Below are 23294 nucleotides of genomic sequence, written 5' to 3'. Positions count from 1 at the left end.
CAAAAATTTAAATAGTGTAGTAACACTATTTGTAAACACTGCAAAACAGCAATTAAATCATTAAGTGAGAATTTGTTACCTTGAGTGAGATAGCCAATTGAGTCCTAGAGAAAAGGAGACAATAAAAAAGGTTAGCTCAGCGAAGGAGTCCTCCAAAAGATGGTGTCTTAGCATTTCAAACTCCCACATACAAATACATGCTGCAGAGTGCCTTCAAGTCCTATATAAACTTCATGTTAGAAGGTTTCTAATTTAGAAGGTTTCTAATTTAGTGCAGTCTATCTAAACAGTGAATGGGTGACACTGGAGAAGAGAGCTCCTGGCTTACAAAGAATGTCAGGCATCTTTTTTTTTTTGGACAGGCCTCTTTTTGCCCAGTAACTTTCCTCTCTCCTACTTACCCCGTGGCAGGATACTGCTGGATCTGTGGGAGGGGTTGAAAACCAAATGTTTGGCCATGGCATCTCCCACAGAGGTAGTAAAGGTACATGAAGTGCAGGCTAGCTTGATTCCACTGTGAAAGAGAATCAAGAGCATATAAGACAAATACGGCAATGACACTACAGAAAGTTAAATTCTGAGGCTGGAAAAGCCAGACTGCGCACTGGTGGCTCATGCCTGTAATTCTAGTTACTCAGGAGGCTGAGATCTGAGGACTGGTTTAAAGCCAGCCCAGGCAGAAAAATTCCTGAGACTTTTATCTCTAATTAATGGGACACCAAAAAACTGGAAGTGAAGCTGTGGCTAAAGTGGTAAGTCACTAAACCTTGAGTTGAAAACACTCAAGGAAAGCACCCAAACCCTGAGTTCAAGCCCAGGATCAACAAAAAAGGAAAAAAGGGAAGGAAAACATATTTTCTCTTTTCTCTCAATCCACACTACCAACCACTCCACAAAACAACAAAAAGCATATAAAGACTTAGAAAAGAAAAAGAATACCATAAGCTTTTCCTTACCTCACAGAGTTTTTAAACAAAGCCAAATATTTGGGGCTCTTCCGTGGAACATGATTGCTGAGAAAGACAAAATGTGAAATGAGTCATGAGGTTTTGCCCACTAAGCTAGAGATCCCTACCAATTACAATGTGCAATGTGCATCATTCTTCTTAAACTTTAATACAAACACAAAATCACTTCAGGATTGATTACAATTCGTGTCTTGATCCAGGCTAGGTGGGGCTGAGAAAGCATTTCTAACAAGCTCCATCCAATGCTGGTATTTGGCCCACACTTTTGAGTAGAAAGATCCTACAGAATCAGGAACTAAAGCCAAGTGAACATGGCTTTGGTCTCTTATCTTGCCTGAAGAAATAAAGAATTCTCTGAAGAGTTCAAGAAGGAAATGAACTAGGAGAGCAGGGAAGAGAATAAAATGATTCTGGACAAAATGAACTCATAATGACTTACTTGATCATATGGTTGGCATAAGCTCGGGAGCAGCAGGTACTATAGCGACAGAGTGAGCAGTGGACGTAAGTAGGGAAATGGTTAGGGAAATCTGGGATCTCAAAGCTACATTCCAGACATGTCTGTCGGCCCATGACACTCCTGTCCCAAAAAAAACAACAAACAAAACATTTCATTACTGTTCCAAATACCCCCACATTGTAAGATTTTACATGACCGACCCTGCTGAGATGCTTACTTACACTGTGTATCAGAAATAACCCTGCCCACCCAGACCCCTCCCACCCAGCATTTAGAAAGCACTAACATTTTCCTAACAGCTCTCTTCTGGACATTGCGTTGGACAGGGGGATAAAGGAAAACGGGCAGGGGGTCCGTTGACGTCAGTGGTGCTGCCTCCTGCAAGGTGCTGGGAAGTGTATCACTGGAGGGGATTGGAACAGTTCTCGGCTGCCCTCGTGAAGCGCGGATTGTCACCTGAGAGTTGAGGGAAGAAACAGTGAGAGTCTACCCACAATAACTTTGGGATGCGGCAAATCTCTATTCTCCCCCTTTCTGGTTCTGTAAAAGAAACTTTGGCAAACCCTTTACCTTGGTGCCTGGTTTCAAGCCCTCAAGCTGCTTAGGTTTACGGAAGGTTTTATGATGCTGAAGCTTGTGTTCAATTTTGTCCTTGGCAAAGAGAAACTGCAGCCGGCACTTGTTGCAGTGATAAACATTTCTCTTCTGAGGAGGAAAGAAAGACAAGAATTCCTTAAAGGTTCCCAATGACTTTTCTTCTCTGAGAAGGTAGATCAGTGTTACATCATTCTTCCTTTCTTAAGAGAATTAAGAACCCTGCCATTAAAAATCAATGGCAGAGGGCTGGGGATATGGCCTAGTGGCTAGAGTGCTTGCCTCGTATACATGAGGCCCTGGGTTCAATTCCCCAGCACCACATATGCAGAAAATGGCCAGAAGTGGCGCTGTGGCTCAAGTGGCAGAGTGCTAGCCTTGAGCAAGAAGAAGCCAGGGACAGTGCTCAGGCCCTGAGTCCAAGCCCCAGGACTGGCAAAAAAAAAAAAAAAAAAAAAAAAAAAAAAAAAAATCAATGGCAGGAAAGGTGGAATCAAGGCCAAGATGACTAAGAGTAATTATAGTAATTTGGGCCAGTGACATAAACTTATTGGTCCCTACTTTTTAGAACTTTATCTTTACATTGAGTTAGTGCTTCTTTTTTGACTCTTTAAAAGACAATAGGGCTGGGAATGTGGCTTAGTGGTAGAGTGCTTGCCTAGCATGCATGAAGCCCTGGGTTGGATTCCGCAGCACCATATAAACTGAAAAAGCTAGAAGTGGTGCTGTGGTTCAAGTGGCAGAGTGCTAGCCTTGAGCAAAAAGAAGCCAGGGGCAGTGCCCAGGCTCTGAGTTCAAGCTCCAGGACTGGAAAGAAAAAAAAAAGAGGACAATAAAATGGGACATGGTAAAACCACCAAGCAAACAAACCAACTCATAACTTCAACTCAACCTATGTTGTAGATAGTTCATTACTAGTTGTCTTTTTTGTTGGTTGTAGGGCTTGAACTCAGGGCCAGGCTGTTGTCCCTGAGCTCAATTTTGCTCAAGGCTAGTGTTCTACCACTTTGAGCCACAGCTCCACTTGTGGTTTTCTGGTGGTTAACTGGAGATAAGAGTTTCATGGGAACTTTCGTACGCAGGCTGGCTTTGAACCATGATGTTCAGTAGCTAGAATTACAACAGGAGTGAGCCACCGGCTCCTGGCTTTTATTGCTAGCTTTCTGAATCCTTTTAATGGGCAATCTGTGCATATAACCATTCATAAGGAATCACTACTTTCTTATTTTTCTCTTTAAAACACAAACGATAATTTAGTGCACTCATTTTTATCTTGTTGCTTTTCCTCTTAATACATCAATACATATTAATTATATATCCTTGTGAGTTTGCTTAGTACCCAAGTTTTTCAAAAGTAGGATTCGTATGTATAATTTTCTTTGCTTGGGTAGCAAGTAAATGTAACAATTTCTGTACCCCTACTTGGAAATGCCTGTGGTAAACTATCAGTAATCACTTCTGCACAACTGAAGGGGGTACTTGCAAGTGACATGTATTCATCCATCTGAGTGTGAGCACTGAGCACCCACGCACCCACTCTGTCTTCCATTTTATATTCTTTTATATGCCTAACTTTCCTGTTTTAGCGGTTCCTTCTGATAGCATTGTTTTGTTTTTTACTAGTACTGGGGCTTGAACTCAGGGCCTGAGCAATGTCCCTGGCTTCTTTTTTCTCAAGGCTAGCACTCTACCACTTGAGCCACAGTGCCACTTCTGGCTTTTTTCTACATATGTGGTGCTGAGGAATCGAACCCAGGGCTTCATATATATGAGGCAAGCACTTTGCCACTAGGTCATATTCCCAGTGCCTTCTGACATCATTTTAAACCAAGGTTACACTTATTCCATCTTATAAACAAACTACACCTCCACCAACAAAATCCTAAATTTTCCTGTTACTTCTTGCTCCTAGATCGACTACCCTCCTTTCCTCACCTTTTATTTTATTTTTGGCCAGTCCTGGGGCTTGAACTTAGGTCCTGGGCATTGTCCCTGAGCCTCTCGGTGCTCAAGGCTAGCACTCTACCACTTGAGCCACAATACCACTTCTGGCTTTTTTTCCGTTTATGTAGTTCTGAGGAATAAAACCCAGGGTTTCACGCATGCTGGGCAAACACTCTAGCACTAAGCCACATTCCCAGGCCAACAAACATCTTTTAGGTTATCTGTTTCCTTCCCTCTTATTTGTAGAATTTTACTTCAAAAATAAAATGACTCTTGTTAATACAAATTAATGTCTATCTTGCTTGCTAACTTCTTGCAGTTTGTGACTTTTTTTTGGCCAGCCCTGGGGCTCGAACTCAGGTCCAGGGCACTGTCCCTGGCTTCTTTTTTGCTCAAGGCTAGCACTCTGCCACTTGAGCCACAGCGCCACTTCTGGCCGTTTTCTATATACGTGGTGCTGAGGAATCGAACCCAGGGCCTTATGTATACAAGGCAAGCACTCTTGCCACTAGGCCATATTCCCAGTCCAGTTTATGACATTTTAATCATGCCTCTTTTTCAAAATACTTCTCAGCTTCCCTTACGTCAAGTTTTCTGCTTCCCTCTAAGACTATGGTGCTGGCATTGTGGATACAAACTTCAGGAATCCTAAGCCTTTCCTTTTCTGTTCCAGACAGGGCTGGAGAGCCTGTGACACTTGAGAAAAATAATGATTCCCAAGTATCTTTTCAACAACTTTTGTCCGAGACTTTAAACTTACTATTTTTACAGATATGAGGGCTTGAACTCAGGGTCTCACACTTACTCAGCTACCTGTTCAGCTTTTTTTCTTTTTTTTTTTTACTCACAACTAGTATTTTACCACTTGAGCCATGTTTCCAGCCTGGCTTTCTTTTTTTTAATTAACTGGAGATAGTCTCTCCTGGACCTTTCTCCCCAGACTAGCTTCCAGGCTCCTGAATATCTAGAATTACAGGGATAAGCCTTATCATTTAACAGCTATACGTGAAGTCCACACATGCTGCTGACTCAAAATAGTCTAACAACCTTGCTCTTTTTTGGCCAGTCCTGGGGCTTGAACTCAGGGCCTGCGTACTGTCCATAAGCTTCTTTTATTTTTTTTGGCCAGTCCTAGGCCGTGAACTCAGGGCCTGAGCACTGTCCCTGGCTTCTTTTTTGCTCAAGGCTAGCACTCTGCCTCTTGAGCCACAGCACCACTTCTGGCCATTTTCTGTATATGTGGTGCTGAGGAATTGAACCCAGGGCCTCATGTATACAAGGCAAGCATTCTTGCCACTAGGCCATATCCCCAGCCCCCTAAGCTTCTTTTGCTCAAGGCTAGCACACTACCATTTGAGCCACAGCACCACTTCTAGCTTTGTCTGTACATGTGGCACTGAGGAACTGATGCCAGGGCTTCATGTATGCGAGGCGAGCACTCTATCACTAGGCCACATTTCCAGCCCCTCTTGCTCTGTTTACTTTTTCTTTTTTAACAGGTTTGAACTCCAAGCCTATGCTTGTTAGGAAGGTGTTCCATCACTGAGCCATGCTTCCATCCCCAAATTCAGAGTTTCTATTTCAGTTAACAGTCCTTTCATTCATTCCATTGCTAAAGATAGAAGTTTAGGGCAATGGATTGTTTTTTTAGTCTGTATAGTCCAGGCTGGCTTCAAACTCAATACTTCCGCTTTAGCATCTTGAGTGTTGTTACTACATTCCATTCTTTTTTTCTTGGTCATGGACTTGAACTCAGGGCCTAGGTGCTGTTCCTGAGCTCATGCCTGGTGCTCTACACCATTATGAGCCACAGCACCACTTCTGGCTTTTGAGTGGTTAATTGGAGATAATGGTCTCATGGGGACTTTTCTGCTTGGGCTGGCTTTGAACAGTGATCCTCAGATCTCAGCCTCTTGAGTAGCTAGGATTATAGGCATGAGCTACTGACACTCAGCTTTTCCTACTTTTTCCAGTCCATCTCTAGGTCACAAATATCAATATATTCTCACTATCTCACATACCCTTTTTTTCATTTCAAAAACCAATAATCACTATTCTCTCCCACCGACTGCTGAAAAAACCTTTTGATCATCTTCTTAACTTCAGTCTTAATCTCTTTTAATACATTCACCTCAGAAGAATCAGTATAAAGTCTTAACAAGAGCCTCCCTACTCTGATCCTCCTAACTTCTAACCCTCATAATCTACACTAAATATACCTTAATTCTATAGATCCCCAGTCTTAACCTGTGCCCCAGGTACACTATTTTCCATTCTATGTTACTTGGATATCATTTTCAGTCATCCATCAGGTCTTGAACACTACTTTCTGGTTCCAAAAGAAGTATATGCTTTTCTGTATCCTATACTTTCCTCTAACAAAACTCTTCACATTTATTGTACCATTGTTTATCTACTACAAGCAACTACCTTAGAAGATGGCATATAGCTGAAATTGAGTAATTTTTGCACGCATATGTATATTATCTTCTTTAGTATAACTATTTGCCTAGCATTTATAAATAAAACAAAGAACATATGAATGGCTTAGTGCCTGCTACCTGGTGCCTCATGTAATGTAGTTGGAAGGCATTGCCATTTTTGAAGACCTTCAAGCAATAAGGGCAGAGCAAATGCCGGGTATCTTCATGGATCATCCGAAAATGGACATCAACCTCAGAGTAGAGTGAGGAGCGATATTGACACACCTGAGTCACAGAGGAGGAAAAAAAAAGGCTAAGCGTGAACAACTGAGATCTTTCTACATTTAATAACTAAGAAATAAAAACATTCTGTATGTTTTCAGAAGTCCAGGAAAACAAATTATCTCTTCGTCTATCTATCTTCTCTTGGGAATATTATACTGCGGTTATTATATGTATTTCTTCCCCAACATGGAATATGTTAAAGACAGAAACTGTATTTATTATTTTTCCTATACTTCTGAGGTCCAACACTGAGCATGTGCAGTAGGAATATTCCTTAAGAATTTGCATTCACACCAATTTGAGATTGCATCTCATCCCAGTTAGATTGGCCACTATCAAGAATTCAAACAACCACAAATGCTGGTGGGGATGTGAGGAAAAAGGACTCCCAAGTGTACTGTTGGTAAGAATGTAAACTAGTACAACCACTCTGCAAGGCAGTTTAGAAGCTCCTCCAAAAACTAAACATAGAACTTCCCTATGGCCCAGCCACACCACTGCTGGGCATCTACCCAGAATGGTACAAGTCATGATACCGTAAAGACACTTGCACATCCCATGATCACTGCTGCACTATTGACAAATAGCCAAGTTATGGAAACAGCCCACATGTCCTAGAGTAGATGGGTGAATTCCCAAAAATGTGGTAGCTACACACAATGGAATTTTGCAGAGCCATGAAGGAATAAGATAATGTCATTTGCAGGGAGAAAGATGGACCTAGAACAAATTATGTTAAGTGAGATAAGCCAAGCTCAGAGAGACAGATGGCACGTTTCCTCTTATATGCAGAAGCTAGATGTGAAATATAACTGGATATGACAACTTATCCATGACTCTAGGCATTCACACACAGATCAAAGGAGGATACCAGGAGAGGAGGAATCCCAAAGGCATAACTCCCCTGAACATTTTTGTTGTTGGTGGTGGTGGTCATGGGGCTTGAACTCTGTGCCTGGGTGCTGTCCTTGAGCTCTTCAAGTCAAGGCTAGCACTCAACCACTTAAGCCACAGTGCCACTTCCGGTTACTTGGAGATACCAGTCTCATGGACTTTCCTGCCCAGGCTGGCTATGAACCACAATCCTCAGATCTCAGCCTCCTGAGTAGCTAGGATTTACAGGTGTGAGCCACTGGCACCTGGATCCCCTGAACATTTGAAATACTTTACTGAAACAAATTCCAGGAAATGGAAACACGGGTTATTTATGCTGCTGTTAGTGGTGGTGTTATGTGTGCCCCCCCTTTTTTCTTTTCCTTCTTTTAAGACTGGGGGTAGTGGGGGGGGCACAGAAACAGATGGAGGAAGGGTGAACCAATGCAATCATGCTATTTAGTATACACTATGTAGAAAATGAACTATGCAACTTGTGGACAGGAATGAGGAGGAAATTGGGGGAGAGCAAAAGAAGGGGTGACACTGTCCAAGAGAAATGTACTGAAATTACCTGAACTGTGAATGGTAACCCCTATGTATACCATCTAAATACACACAAACCCACTTATCTTTTAATTTTATTGTTAGTCATGGGCCTGGGCGCTGTCCCTGAGCTTTTTTTTGCTCACGGCTAGTGCTCTAGCACTTTGAGCCACAGCACTACTTCCAGGTTTTTTGGGGGGGGTTAACTGGAGATAGGGGTCTCACAGACCTTCCTGCCTGGACTGGCTTTCAACCATGATCCTCAGATCTTAGCCTCCTGAGTAGCTAGGATGACAAGCGTGATCTACCGGTGCCTGGCTTTTTTATTTTCTTCCTGAAAGGATTGTTTGCATTCAGCCTGAGAGGAACAAACTGGCTAAAACTAGAGGGAGAAAAAGGCAATACCTGACAAACATAAGGCATCTCTCCAGGCTTGTGAGTATCCTTCATATGCTGGAGAAACAGTGGTTCACTTTCAAATGCCCACTCACAGATCTTGCATTTGGCTGTAAGAATAAGAATCAATAAATTGACCTTAAAATAAAACCGAAGTCCTCCTGATCTGTTCCTTTCATTTTCAACAGTCAATAAATCATTTTCCCTCTAGTCTCTCTAAATTGGTTCCTTCTGCTTCAGGATTTGAACTGCTAATCACTAACGTTTCTCTAGTTCTGACTTCTTACTACAGCTTCACTCTACAGATTTTAAACTATTTACATTTAATTTGAATATTCTATTTTCAATTCTAACTTTGGCCTACTATTTCCCCTTTCCTCACTTCACCTTTTTCTACCATAAAAGTCTGGATTGTCTCAGACTCCATAGCCATTTTCAATTACCATTATTTCAAAATGATCTAGGAATTGTTATTTATCCATTATTCTAGGCAAAAATGTCACAGAAATCCCTATTACTTCCTAATACTAATAAGCAACTGACTTTCAATATCAGTAGTTTCTCCAATAAATCTACACAGTACATTCATTCTTTACACACTACTGACACATGAAAACTTCCTCTTTTTTGTTGGTCATGGGGCTTGAATTCAGGGAGCCTGGGCACTGTCACTGAGCTTTTTCAGTCAAGGCTGGTGTTCTACCACTTTGAACCACAGCACGACTTCTGGTTTTCTGGTGGGTAATTAGAAATAAAAATCTCATGGACTCTCCTGCCCAGGCTGGCTTCGAACTACAATCCTCAGATCTTAGTGTCTTGAGTAGTTAGGATTATAGGCGTGAGTCACTGGCACAGGAGTAATGCATGAATTCTTTTTTTTTGGCCAGTCCTGGGGCTTGGATTCAGGGCCTGAGCACTGTCCCTGGCTTCTTCTTGCTCAAGGCTAGCACTCTGCCACTTGAGCCACAGTGCCACTTCTGGCCATTTTCTGTATATGTGGTGCTGGGGAATCGAACCTAGGGCCTCATGTATACGAGGCAAGCACTCTTGCCACGAGGCCATATCCCCAGCCCGTAATGCATGAATTCTTTTAAAAATTCTACATGCTTCATTCCTATCCTTAAGAACAATGAATCTGTAAGCAATAAAACAAATATCTATTGAAAATTTGAGTACAAATAAGAATTTGCTCTCAAAAGATTTAACAATTAGAACAGATGGTCTTTATTACCGTAGACATTAGCACATCAAGATAATTTAAAATTTGTCATATTAAAAATTCAGAATTTTGGTTAAAATTTTCATTGTGTTGTATTATAAAGTATGACCCCCACCCAAAAATGTTTTGATTTTTACTTCCTACAGAATTATTTTCAGGTTTTTGCAAATATGAAATTGCAGACTTAAAGTTTTAAGCATTGAATGGACAATGATCAATTCCTTCACCCATTAAAAATATAAGTGATGGGCTGGGAATGTGGCTTAGTGGTAAAGTGCTTGCCTAGCATGCATGAAACCCTGGGTTCGATTCCTCAGTACCACATAAACAGAAAAAGTGGTGACACTGTGGCTCAAGTGGTAGAGTGCTAGCCTTGAGCAAAAGAAGGTCAAGGATAGGAATGGCGCAAAAATAAATAAAAATGAAAAGAAAGAAAATAAAAGTGAGGGCGGGGAATACGGCCTAGTGGCAAGAGTGATTGCCTCATATATACATGAAGCACTGGGTTCAATTCCTCAGTACCACTTATACACAAAAAGGCCAGAAGTGGTGCTGTGTGTGGCTCAAGTGGCAAGTGGCAGAGTTCTAGCCCTGAGCAAAGAGAAGCCAGGGACAGTGCTCAGGCCCTGAGTCTAAGCCCCAGGACTGGCCAAAAAAAAAAACAAAACCCAAAAAACAGTGATTTAGCCAGGAGCTGGTGATTCTTGTCTGTAAACTTAGTTTACAGAGGCTAAGACCTGAGGACTGTGGTTCCAAACCAGCCAGACAGGAATGCCCATGAAACTTTTATCTCCAATTAACCACCAAACAAACCAGAAGTGGAGCTCAAGTGGCAGAGCACTAGCCTTGAGTAAAAAGGCTCAGGGACGGCATTCAAGCCTTGAGTTCAAATTCCAGGACTGGGGGAGGAGGGGGGAAAAAAAGTCATGTTGAAATAATGCTTTAAGAATAATTACTTAGGGGGCTGGGGATATAGCCTAGTGGCAAGAGTGCCTGCCTCGGATACACGAGGCCCTAGGTTCGATTCCCCAGCACCACATATGCAGAAAACGGCCAGAAGCGGCGCTGTGGCTCAAGTGGCAGAGTGCTAGCCTTGAGCGGGAAGAAGCCAGGGACAGTGCTCAGGCCCTGAGTCCAAGGCCCAGGACTGGCCAAAAAAAAAAAAAAAAAGAAAAAAAAAGAATAATTACTTAGGGCTGGGGATATGGCCTAGTGGCAAGAGTGCCTGCCTCATATACATGAGGCCCTGCGTTCGATTCCCCAGCACCACATATACAGAAAATGGCCAGAAGTGGCGCTGTGGCTCAAGTGGCAGAGTGCTAGCCTTGAGCAAAAAGAAGCCAGGGACAGTGCTCAAGCCCTGAGTCCAAGCCCGAGGACTGGCCAAAAAAAAAAAAAAGAATAATTACTTAAAAAAAAAAAGTTGTTAACTTTGGACAAGCAACAGAACTCAGAAAACTTAAGATAGCCTCTTAAATTACATGCAAAAGGGTGAAATGTTCCAAGGCTTTGTGCTTATTCTCAAAGAAACCTGATTGCACACCCATTTAAAACTACTGCTTAAAGGATTGTTAGGTGTTACAAGGATAAAGATAAGAAATTCTGCCTTGAGGAATAAGGAAAGGTTGTGAGATATACAAGTTGAACCTTCAAAGAACAGATTATTAAAAAACAGGAACCAAGGTCTGGAAATGTGGCCTAGTGGTAGAGTGTTTGCCTAGCATACATGAAGCCCTGGGTTCGATTCCTCAGCACTACATAAACAGAAAAAGCCCAAAGTGGCACTGTGGCTCAAGTGTTAGAGTGCTAGCCTTGAGCAAAAAGGAAGCCAGGGACAGTGCTCAGGCCCTGAGTGCAAGCCCCAGGACTGGCGAAAAAACAAAACAAAAAAACAGGAGCCAAGAGAAGCAGAAACATGTAGAGAGAGAAATTCATGCTTGAAAAGTTAACCTGAAGCATCACAATACTTTATCCTTTTCCTCTTACCTCTCAATTTGTTCATGTCTTTTCAATTAGCTCTCTCTTTCTAGTACATCTTTCAGTGTTAATACCTTCAACTGTGTCTTACTTTTTCTCCCTTGGATAAATCATTCAATCTCAAAGGCTTTTCCTACCTACACAATTGTATGACTACATCATAGTCACCATAATACCAATAATTAAAGGTTAATGTGGGAATGGGAGAGAATGAGGGAACAGATGACACTGTACAAAGGAAACGTGCTTATTACCTGACAAACATAAATATAACCCCTCTGTATATCATCTTTATAATAACAGTAATTTTTTTTAAAGGTTAATGCAATTGTTTGTGTCTGTGTGTGTGTTGGGCCATGGGCTCAACCTTGTGCTCTAGCTTTTTTAGCTCAAGGCTAAAGCTCTATCACTTGAGCCACATCTCCATTTCTGGCATTTTACTAGTTAGCTGGGTTTGCCTGGGCTAGCTTTGAACCACAATCCTCATATCTCAGCCTCCCAAAGTAGCTAGGATTACGGACATAAGCCACCAGATGCTAGACCACTTAATATAATTTTTAATGCATAAATGCTATTCAAAGATTTACACATAGTATCTCACAACTAAAATATTAATGACAGAGGAACCCAAATGATGAGAGTTTAAGAGATCTGTTAATCTCTGACACATAATTCCATATAGATGTATGAAAAGGACTAAAGAAGATTGGCTCCCAGAAGTTATCAAGCACTTGTCCTTTTCAACACATCAGCATGGGGGTCACCTTCACCTCCTCAGCACCTACAACAGTCTCCTACTTTGAGAAAATTATAAACTAAGACATCCCTCTCCAAATTATGGAAAAATATATGTGTACACCTTGGGCTGGGAATATGGCCTAGTGGTAGAGTGCTTACCTCAAATACATGAAGCCCTGGGTTCAATTCCTCAGCACCACATATATAGAAAAAGCCAGAAGGGGCACTGTGGTTCAAGTGGTAGAGTGCTAGCCTTGAGCAAAAAGAAGGCAGGGACAGTACTCAGGCCCTGAGTTCAAGCCCCAGGACTGGCCAAAAAAAAAAACCCCAGGGCTGGGGATATAGCCTAGTGGCAAGAGTGCCTGCCTCGGATACATGAGGCCCTAGGTTCGATTCCCCAGCACCACATATACAGAAAACGGCCAGAAGCGGCGCTGTGGCTCAAGTGGCAGAGTGCTAGCCTTGAGCGGGAAGAAGCCAGGGACAGTGTTCAGGCCCTGAGTCCAAGGCCCAGGACTGGCCAAAAAAAACCCCCCAAAAATGTGTATGCCTTTCTAAGATTCATCTAACCTCACAATTCCATGGTTTCAAGACAGTCATCAACTAGTTTACCCTCTCAAATCTACCCATGTAGGCGGGACACCAGTGGCTCATGCTTGTAATACTAGCTACTCAGGAGGCTAAGATCTGAGGATCACAGTTCAAAGCCAGCCAGGGCAGGAAAGTCAGTGAGACTCATCTCTAATTATCCACCAAAAAACCCAAAGTGGCTCTAAGTGGTAAAGAACTAGCCTTGAGCAAAAGAGCTCAGGGACAGCACCTAGGCCCTGAGTCCAAGACCTACAACTGACCAAAAAAGTAAAATAATATATCTATCAACATAGGCTCCTCTTGTTGGCAGCTGAACAAGATTAATTTCCCTAACGCAAACATCCCTCAAGCTTACCTCTTCCTCATTTTATTGTTCTTTCTTCTTTCCACCAACATTTTTTTTTAAGACTGGAAGACTAACCCAAGCTGGGTGCCAGTGGCTCACACCTGTAATCCTAGCTACTCAGGAAGCTGAGATTTGAGGATCGCGATTCAAAGCCAGCCTCCCAGCCCGGAAAGGAAACTCCCATGAGACTCTTATTTCCAATAAACCACTCAATAAAGCCAGAAGTGGTGCTGTGACTCAGGTAGAAGAACTAGCCTTGAGCAAAAAAGTTCAGGACAATGCCATGACCCAGAGTTCAAGCCCAGGACCAACACACACGCACAAACAGATCTTATATTAATCGGATGTAATATGTCATATGTAAGTCCCTGAGTTTGATACCTAGTATTCTTTGGAAAACAAAAACAAAAACAAGTAGGTTGCTGGTAGCTCACTCCTGTAATCCTAGCTACTCATGGAGGCTGAGATCTGAGGAGCAGGACTCAAAATCATCCCAGGCATTAAAGTCTGTGAGAGTCTTATGTCTAAGTAACCACCAAAAAAGCTGAAAGTGGAGCTGTAGGTCAAATGATAGAATGTTAGCCTTGAGCAAAAAAGCTGATGGTGCCCAGGCCCTGTGTTCAAGCCCCAGATTTGGCATTAAAAACAAAAAATAACCACCAACAATTGAACAAACCCAAGGATGAAACAGACCAGAGTATAGTGTAAATGTGTGGAGATGTGACAGTGAAATTCTCTCCCCATTATAATATAAACCAACAACAAAATAATCCAACAAACAAAAGAAATACCCAACGACAAAAATATTAAAACTGGCTGGGAAGGTGGCTTGGTGGTAGAGTGCTTGCCTAGCATGCATGAAGCCCTAGGTTTGATTCCTCAGCATCACATAAACAGAAAAGGCCAGAAGTGATTACAGTGGCTCAAATGGTAAAGTGCTAGAGTTTTGAGCAAAAAGAAGCATAGGGACAGTAACCAGACCCTGAATCCAAGCCCCTGGACTGGAAAAAATAAATAAATAAAACAATGAAAGAACCAAGAGCCACACACTTAAAGCATCTACTGCCCTTAACAAGTGTGTGTGTGGAAAAAAAACAACCAAAAAAACATAGTACTATTAGAATTACAGGCCCATGTAATTCTAGCTACTTAAGAGGGTGAGGTCTGAGGATCATGGTTCTACTACAGCCCAGGCAGACAAATCCTCAAGATTTGTCTACCTGACTAACAAGGAAAGGAAAAAACTAGAAGTGGAGGCATGGCTCAAGGGGTCAAGTGGAAGACCTGGAGTTCAAACTCAGCACCAAAACAAACAAAGTTACAATGAAATCCAAGAATAAAATTGATACCTACTAATGAAAGGTATTTATCTCCTTGAGTTGACAAGTTATTAAGCTGTTGATAAAAACAAATTTTGTCAGAAGAAACTCAAAAATTTTAAAGTCAGGGATAAGAGAGTAGGAAGTTAAGAGAAGAAAAAATCCGAGCAGCCTTAACTTTTTTTCACAACAGAAAATTTACCTTTCCTATGTGGAACCCATATATAAGTGAAACAAGAACCTACCCATCTCTGGGCATATAGTTCAATGACAGAATATTTGCCTAGAACGTGCAAGACCCTGGTTTGATCCTCAGCATTGGAGGATAGAAGAGGAAATGTAGGTGTTTTTGATTTGGGAGGTTTGAGTGCATTATTGTAGCTTCATATACACATCACTGATAAGTGAATAATTTTGATCCTAAACTAGACCAAATTGACTACCCTGGATCACACTATATTTGTCATGATAACTGATTCCAACATTTATTCTACAACAAAATGATTAATCCCAAGTTTCACTATCCAATAGGGAAGCTACCAGCAACATATGGTTACTGAACACTAGATGTAATAAAGCCAGTTGAGATTTGTTTTTTTTTTTTTTTTGCTTTAAGATGTCTTTTTGGGCTGGGAATATGGCCTAGTGGCAAGAGTGTTTGATTCGTATACATGAAGACCTGGGTTCAATTCCCCAGCACCACATATATAGAAAATGGCCAGAAGTGGCGCTGTGGCTCAAGTGGCAGAGTGCTAGCCTTCAGCAAAGAGAAGCCAGGGACAGTGCTCCGGCCCTAAGTCCAAGGCCCAGGACTGGCAAAAAAAAAAAAAAAAAGATGTCTTTTTATTAAAGATGTCTTATTCAGAAGTGTGCTTTTTAAAGTTAATGTTCTAATCCCTTCTTTTTTCTGAAAAAGGGGAAATTGTTTGACATATGCCAGCTAGTCCTTAGAGAAAGCAACAGATAAAATTTACTACATTTCTTGTGAGGTTTTTCTTTATTGTTTGTTTTAAATAAGGGCAAAAAATAAATCTCTTTTCCCCCTTTTATTTTATTTATTTATTTATTTATTGGCCAGTCCTGGGGCTTGGACTCAGGGCCTGAGCACTGTCCCTGGCTTCTTTTTGCTCAAGGCTAGCACTCTGCCACTTGAGCCACAGCGCCACTTCTGGCCGTTTTCTGTATATGTGGTGCTGGGGAATCGAACGCAGGGCCTCATGTATACGAGGCAAGCACTCTTGCCACTAGGCCATATCCCCATCCCATCTTTTCCCCCTTTTAAAGCTCAGTTCACCAATGTGTTTCCTCCTGGACATAATTCCTCTGGTATTCAGGTAGAGCTTGTAAAGATTTCTATAATGAGTTGTAGAAGGCAGAGCAGGGTTTGCAGGGGAGAAGGGTACCAGCAGAAGTGGGTTGGGCCAACAGGAGTGTGTGAATGAGAATGAATATAGTCAAAGATGTTTGCCTGTCACAAAGTAGAACAATAAAACCAGTGGAAATTGTTTTAAGAAGAATAAGAGAATGATAGAGTGCGATTAATTGGGATATATGTGTGGAAATGTAGCATAAAACTCTCCCTTGTGCAATTAAAATTGCTCAAAAAAACAAAAACCAAAAAACGTGTGTCACTGTATCAGAGTCCTTATTTCTAAAATAGGAGGACACCAGGACAAGTTTAGGGCTATAATAAACATTATACATCTAGTTCAAAGGAGGCTGAAAGGGCAGGGGCCAATGGCTGACAATTATAATGCTATCTACACAAGACACGGAGATCTGTGGACCTCAAATCTGAGGCAGGAATGTCCGTGAGACTCTTACCTTCAATACACTACTCAGAAAAAGGCAGAAGTAGCGCTGTGCCTCAAGTGGTAGAGTGCTAGCCTTGAGCAAAAGTCCCTCAGGGTCAGCACTCAGGCTCAGCAAAAAAAAAAAAAAAAGACTCAGGACAGAGGAAAAGGTGATCTATATATTTAGATAATTCTGTACACAGATGTAGTGCCTGGGACTAACACAGCCAACCTGCCATGAACCATAGATAAGCCATTAAGAATCAGCAAGGCAGAGAACTTCTGGGCTTAAAGCCTGCTCTATCTCTCAACCTCTCATAATTGATGTCTTTGTTTAATGCATTTTTTGTCTTTATACTTTAGATCACACTGCTTCCAATCACCCAAAAGCTTTTCTTACTCATTTCCATTGGTCCAAATATTTTCTATAGTAAGACTAAAAGTACTACCACGTTTTGTGAAACCTGGCCAAAGTTCTTTTCCCATCTTTAAATTATCTCCTTTATGACTGGTATCATGGAGGACATGTGTTCACAATATATTGCCTTCGTCTCAAAAGCTGTAATTACAACTCACATAAACTTTATCTTTTCAACAAAACTGGAAATTCCTTAAAGGACATTAAAAATATTCTGAAGACTAGGTTCAAATTCTTACAATATCATCTGGATAGAAACATAAGTGGTTGTGTGTTTGTGTGTACGTCAGCCACCTGAATAGCTATGAGTGGCTCATGGAAATGCAGGTGTGTGTGTGTGTGTGTATACATACATACATACATACAAACGTGCATGTGTGCGCTGGTCTTGCCTGGGGCTTTTGGGGCTTGAATTAAGAGCCTGGGCCATGAACTTTTGTGCTCAAGGCTAGCACTCTACCACTTGAGCCACAGCTCCACTTCCAACTTTTTTGGTGGTTAATTGGAAATAAGAGTCTCAGACTTTTCTGTTTGGGGTGGGAACTGTGTTCCTCAAAACTCAGCCTCCTAAATAGCTAAGATTATAGGCATGAGCCACCAGCACCTTGCCTGAAACATAGTTCCTCTTCTGTGAGATACACACACTAACCCATGCACACTGTACTCTAAGTACTGTTTTAATGGGCAAGTCCTTTAAGTCAGGCTTGCAAGAGAGTAAGTCAAGTTAAAAGTTGACTACAAACACTGTTACTTCAGATAAGTAAATATAAGGCTCTCCTCTAGTATCATTCAATGGTTGATAAGATACATCCCTTGGGGTTTAAATTTCCAAACTTACTAGTAGATTCATAGGGACTATGAACATTTTCCAAGTGGCACTGGAGCTGGAAGGGAGTGGAAAACTGGCGGTAACAATGTTGGCAGATGGTATGACCATCTACCTCACCATTCTGCTGATCAAGTTCTACGTGGTGTTTCATATGGTTCATAAATCTGTAGCAGAGAGCAGAAAGTACAGAAAACAAGGTCAGCAGCCTTTGAGAAAAACAATGATAGAACCATGAACAACCATTACTTTAGTTCTTGCTCCCCAACTTTCTCTACTTGGGACAGACCTTTCCTGATTCTAGAAAAGCAGCAAGTTCTTGAAATTCAAAGTTCTATGGAAGGGGATGCTTTGGTTTCCTTTACTTCATCCAAAATTACTACAATACCTCTCCCGCTTCTACAGTAGGACTTGTTTATTGATACCCTACCACCACCAAGCAAGACTGCATCACAGTTAGGATCCTTTTCCAAAAACAAACACTGATGGAACCAAGACAGTTTAGTTTTCTTTTGTGACAGGTAATCTTCAAACACTTACCGAATGTTGTTTTTTAGCCTTTTAGTACAATGTGGGCATCGGAAAGATGTGGCGACCTTAGGAAAGCTTGAGAGCTGGGCTACTTTTCCACCATCCCGTCCGTAGTAGAAATCATCTACTAGCATAATGAGCTTGGTCTGGACGGCATCACCAACATTCTCATTTGGCTCTGGTACTTTAGTAGGTGGTGACAGAGCAGGAATAGGTGTAGAAGAGGGTGTGGAAGTGACAGGAGCTGTCTTCTCAGGGGATGAGGGCTTTGCAGCTGATGGGACACTGGGTTCTGAATCCAGGGACTTTCCTTTCTTCTGGTATTCAACCATTTCTGGGCAACAGTACTATAAAGGAAGATGATGTCTGATCATTCTAATTGTCCTCTGACCCAGGATGTAGGATCTTGGTAACAGTTTTATTACCATAAGTGATAAAATTTTTTTTTCTTTGTCTTTTTTCTTTAGACAAAGGTCCTGTTGCCCAGGCTGGCCTTTCAGCTAAAGCAATTCTACTTCGGCTTCCTGATGAGCTGTGACTATAAGCTCACATCCTCAGTCACTATTTAAGGTACCCTTATCAAGCTTTCATCCTTCTGTTTTCTTTTTTTTTTTGCCAGTCCTGGGGCTTGGACTCAGGGCCTGAGCACTGTCCCTGGCTTCCTTTTGCTCAAGGCTAGCACTCTGGCACTTGAGCCACAGCACCACTCCTGGCCGTTTTCTATATGTGGTGCTGGGGAATTGAACCCAGGGCTTCATGTATATGAGGCAAGCACTCTTGCCACTAGGCCATATTCCCAGCCCCATCCTTCTGTTTTCTGTTTCTAGATCTCATTTTTTTATTTTTTTAAGATCTCACTCTTTTTAGTGTATGTCCCCAGCCATATTAACTCTGAGCATCAAACCTTACAGTTCTTTCTCCTGCCTGTCTTAAATCACTTAACCTCTCACTAGCATCATTTGACTCTGAGCTCTCAGGCAGAAAGAAGTTCTACCCTTTGCCTTTAGACAATATCAAAAAGTGAAAAGGCTAGGACATGGGAATCAGTTAACAGTTTGTAATTTACACAATTATGTAATTAATAGAAATGAATTAAGGTCAACATGGTTTGTACTCTGATCTAAGAACCCTGTCTGTCTTCCTGGGCAGTTTAAAAAAATCTACCATGTTAAGAAAATAAAGTTATATATATTTTAGTCCTATTGAAGGGAAATGTATCCTATTACACATTCCCAAGAGTAGACTGAGAGAGAGAATAATTCTTTAAAAAGCTTCCAGGTTAGTTTAGAAACCCTGCTTCTCAGGCTTCCAATAGGTAAGGAGGTATATAGCAATAACTACTTAAGCTAGATCCTTATTATAGGCAGGTATCACTTACACACATGTGACCTCTCAAAGCTTCAGTAACACGGAATTGAGCATTACACCGGGGACATATTTTCCGTCCACCATCCTGGAGGTCGAACACTGGGATGGAAGAGGTCACTGGAAGAAATGAGAATTGCTAAGATTAATATGATGACAGTACCAAATATTCCCTGAGGAATATCCAAGAATAAGCAAGCATGAGAAATCATTGTGTTTAAGGCATTCTTTTTACTACTTTAACTCTAGGTTTAAAGATTGGCAAACTAGAATCCAGTGACCAAATTCAGCCAAACTACCAGTTTCTGTTTGACCCAGCAGCTAAAACATTATTACTGCAAACTTTTTTCTGATTATTAGTTAATTATTTTGGTTCCTGAGACAGGGTCAGACTATATAGTATAGGCTGGCCTTGAACTAAAAATCTTCTTGCCTTAGATTTTGGAGTGCTGGGTTTATAGGTATGTAAACCACTGTGCCTGGCAGATAATTCTTTTCTATATGATAAATAAATATATATATGTGTATGTACACATACATACATGCATATATGTATAAAATAATGATAAATATATATAAAAATACATAACAATATATGTAAAATATTTACCACCTTAACTATTTAAGTATGCTTTAGTTGTATTAAGTAGTCACGCTATTATACAATTTCCAGAAGTCTTCAACTTAAAACACAAACTTTTTTTTTTTTGCCAGTCCTAGAGCTTGAATTCAGGGCCTAGGCACTATCCCTGAGTTTCTTTTGCTCAAAGCTAACGCTCTAGCACTTGAGCCATAGCGCCACTTCTGACTTTTCCTGTTTATGTGGCACTGCATGCATGCTAGGCAAACACTCTACCACTAAGCCATATTCCCACCCCAAAACTCTTTTTCTGTTTTTTTTTTTCTTTTCTTTTTTTGGTACTGGGGATAGAACCCAGGATGTTGCACTTACTAGGCAAGCATTTTGCCACTGAGCCCCAAACTGAAACTCTTGAACCCACTAAAAAAGTCCCCAAATGAATACCACAAAATGGAAACATGTTTTGAGGGAGTAGACAAAGGTGGGGAGCACATGAATACAGGGAGGAAGGGTGAGCAAACACAGTCATTATGTACATTATGTGAAAATTAAACTACTTAAGGGTAGATACAAGGGGGGGAAAATGAAACAGAATGAAAGAAGGGGTTGATACTAAGAAGCATTGCATTCATAACCTGACTTATTGAATTGTAACCACTCTGTACAGCTACTTAATAATAAGACAAAATAAATAATTTCTTGGCAATCTTAGCTACTTGAGAGGTGGAGACTGGAGAATCAAGGTTCAAAGAACACTTGTTTTAGAAAAGTCTGTGAGATTCCATCTCAGCTAATAGCTGGACACAACGGTTCATGACTGTTATCCTAATAACAAAGGAAAACACAAATAGCAGGACAGAAGTCTGTGCAGGCCCCCTGCATAAAGTGATACCATACCTTGAAAATAACCAACGCACAAAGGGGCCCTCAGAGTGGCTCAAGTGGTAGAGTAACTGCTTAGCACATGCGAGACCCTGAATTCAAACCCTAATACTACCCAAACAAACGAACTCCATTTCTCCCAGGCTAACAATCATTTTTTTCGGTCTAACATGATTATACTACTCTAGGTAACTAATATACGTGGAATCATATAGTACCTGTTCTTTTGTGATGGCTTATTTCACTTAGTACAATGTCCTAAGTTTTTCCCATGTTGTCTCATATGTCAGAAGAACCTTTTTTTTAAACCGGAGAATGTATCACATTATATATATGTTATATATATATATATATACACACATCTATATTTGCGTATGTAAACAACATATTTTTTGTAACTCATTCATTATACATTTGGCTTACTTTCACCTTCCAGTTATTGTAAATAACACAGCTATGAGTTTGGGTATAGAAATACCTGTTCCATTTCCTGCTTTTAATTCTTCTGGACATATCCAGAAGTGGAATTCGCAGAGCAAAAATTTTGTGTGCATGCTGTTCTGGGGAACTGAACCCTGGAACTGGGCTCTGTCCCTGAGTTTTTGTGCTTTAAGGCTGGCACTCTACCACTTAAGCCACAGCTCTATTTCCAGCTTTTTGGTGTTCATTGGAGATAAGAATCTCATGGACTTTCCAGCCTGGGCTGGCTTCTACTGCGATCCTCAGATCTCAGCCAGTAGCTACGGTTATAATAGGCGTGAGCCACCAGCTCCTGGTCAAATGCTTGTTTTTAAAATTTTTTTAGAAGAACCAACATACTGTTTTCCATAATGACTATATCACTTTATTGCCAACAGAACACAAACATTCCGCTTTGACCACCTCTTTTCTTTTCTCTTTTACTGTGCTGGTACTGGGGGTGGGGGGGTGCCTTGAACTAAAGGATTTTTCCCTTAGCTTTTTTGCTGAAAGTTGGTATACTCTACCACTTGAGCTATGACTGTACGTCCACCTTTTGGCTGGTTAATTCAAGGTAAGGGTCTTGTGGACTTTCCTGAGCTGGCTTTGAACTGCAGTCCTCAGATCTCAAACCTCCTGCCACTTAGAATTATAGGTGTGAGCCACTACCACTTGGCTATATTCTTTCTTCTTTCTTTTTGGTATTGCCATTCTACAGGATATGAGATGGTAATTTAGTTTTGATTTGTATTTCTCTAGTGATTGGTGATACTAAACATCTTTTCGGGTTTACTGGACATTTTCTAGTTTTCTTTAGAGAAATGTCTCTTCTAATTTTTTTATTCTCCACTAAGGATGGAATGCAGTGCCTCACATGTGCTAGACAAGACCATGTTAGTAAGCTCTCTAGTACTGACTACATCCCCAAGCCCTATTTGCCCATTTTTTTAAAGTTTTTATATTTTTGTTGAGCTGTAGGAAATCTTTGCTTTCTTGATATTAACCTCTTAACAGGTACATAAACTGTACCTTTTCTCATTCTGTAAGTAGTCTTTTCGCAGCCCCGATACTATTTTTTTTCTTTTTTTTTTTTTGGTGCCAGTATCAGGGTTTGATCGCAGGGCCTAGACTCTTGCTTGATTTGCTTGCTTTAAGGCCAGTGCTCTACCATTTAAGTCACTTATCAAGCCTGGCCTTTTTACTGGTTATCAGAGATGGAGTTCCTTGGAATTTTTCTGTCAGGCTAGTTTAAACATCAATCCTTCCAAACCACCTTCCCTTATCACCGCCATCACAGCCATACTGGGAGTGCCATATCCAGAAACAAAGCATCACCACGAGGTTGCTACAGGATTTGGCAGGACTTCTAAAGCTATGGAGAAGCCAGGAAAAGAAGGAACATACCTCAACATAATAAAAGTTATATATGGCAGACCAAAAGCCAGCATCATACTAAATGGTGAAAACTATAACCAATTCCTCTCAAATCAGGAACAAGGCAAGAATGTCCACTTTCTCTGCTCATTTTTAACATACACTCCCTCTGCTCCTTTTCAACCTAATTCTGGACCGCCTAACCAGAGTAATACAGCAAGAGAAAGACAAAAGGGATTCACACAGGGAAAGAAGTCAAACTATATCTACTTGCAGATAACATGATTTTATATCTAAAAGGACCTGAGAGGCGCTGTCCTCAAAGCTCCTAGAGCAGACTGATAACTGGCAAAATAGATACAAAAATCAACCCACAAAAATCAGTAG

The 23294-nt window shown here is 41.1% G+C and overlaps 1 protein-coding gene across 7 annotated transcripts in view; it reads right to left on the bottom strand.

The window, feature by feature from the left end:
* Positions 1 to 23294, bottom strand: part of Pogz (pogo transposable element derived with ZNF domain) — a 62160-nt gene that overhangs the window by 3760 nt on the left and 35106 nt on the right. For all 7 annotated transcript variants that reach the window (XM_048356616.1, XM_048356608.1, XM_048356610.1 and 4 more), the window contains 11 exons: positions 19626 to 19732; positions 18257 to 18594; positions 17729 to 17883; positions 8499 to 8599; positions 6528 to 6674; positions 1999 to 2133; positions 1715 to 1884; positions 1408 to 1548; positions 957 to 1013; positions 402 to 514; positions 80 to 104 (listed from right to left, as the gene is read on the bottom strand). In XM_048356616.1, coding sequence (XP_048212573.1) covers positions 80 to 104; positions 402 to 514; positions 957 to 1013; positions 1408 to 1548; positions 1715 to 1884; positions 1999 to 2133; positions 6528 to 6674; positions 8499 to 8599; positions 17729 to 17883; positions 18257 to 18594; positions 19626 to 19732 — 1489 coding nt within the window. The remainder of the gene's footprint in view (positions 1 to 79; positions 105 to 401; positions 515 to 956; positions 1014 to 1407; positions 1549 to 1714; positions 1885 to 1998; positions 2134 to 6527; positions 6675 to 8498; positions 8600 to 17728; positions 17884 to 18256; positions 18595 to 19625; positions 19733 to 23294) is intronic.

Source organism: Perognathus longimembris, chromosome 11 (assembly GCF_023159225.1).
Source record: "Perognathus longimembris pacificus isolate PPM17 chromosome 11, ASM2315922v1, whole genome shotgun sequence".
Lineage (NCBI taxonomy): Eukaryota > Metazoa > Chordata > Mammalia > Rodentia > Heteromyidae > Perognathus > Perognathus longimembris.
The sequence above is the reverse complement of the archived record's forward strand: the minus strand, read 5'-3'. Positions and strand labels throughout refer to the sequence as shown.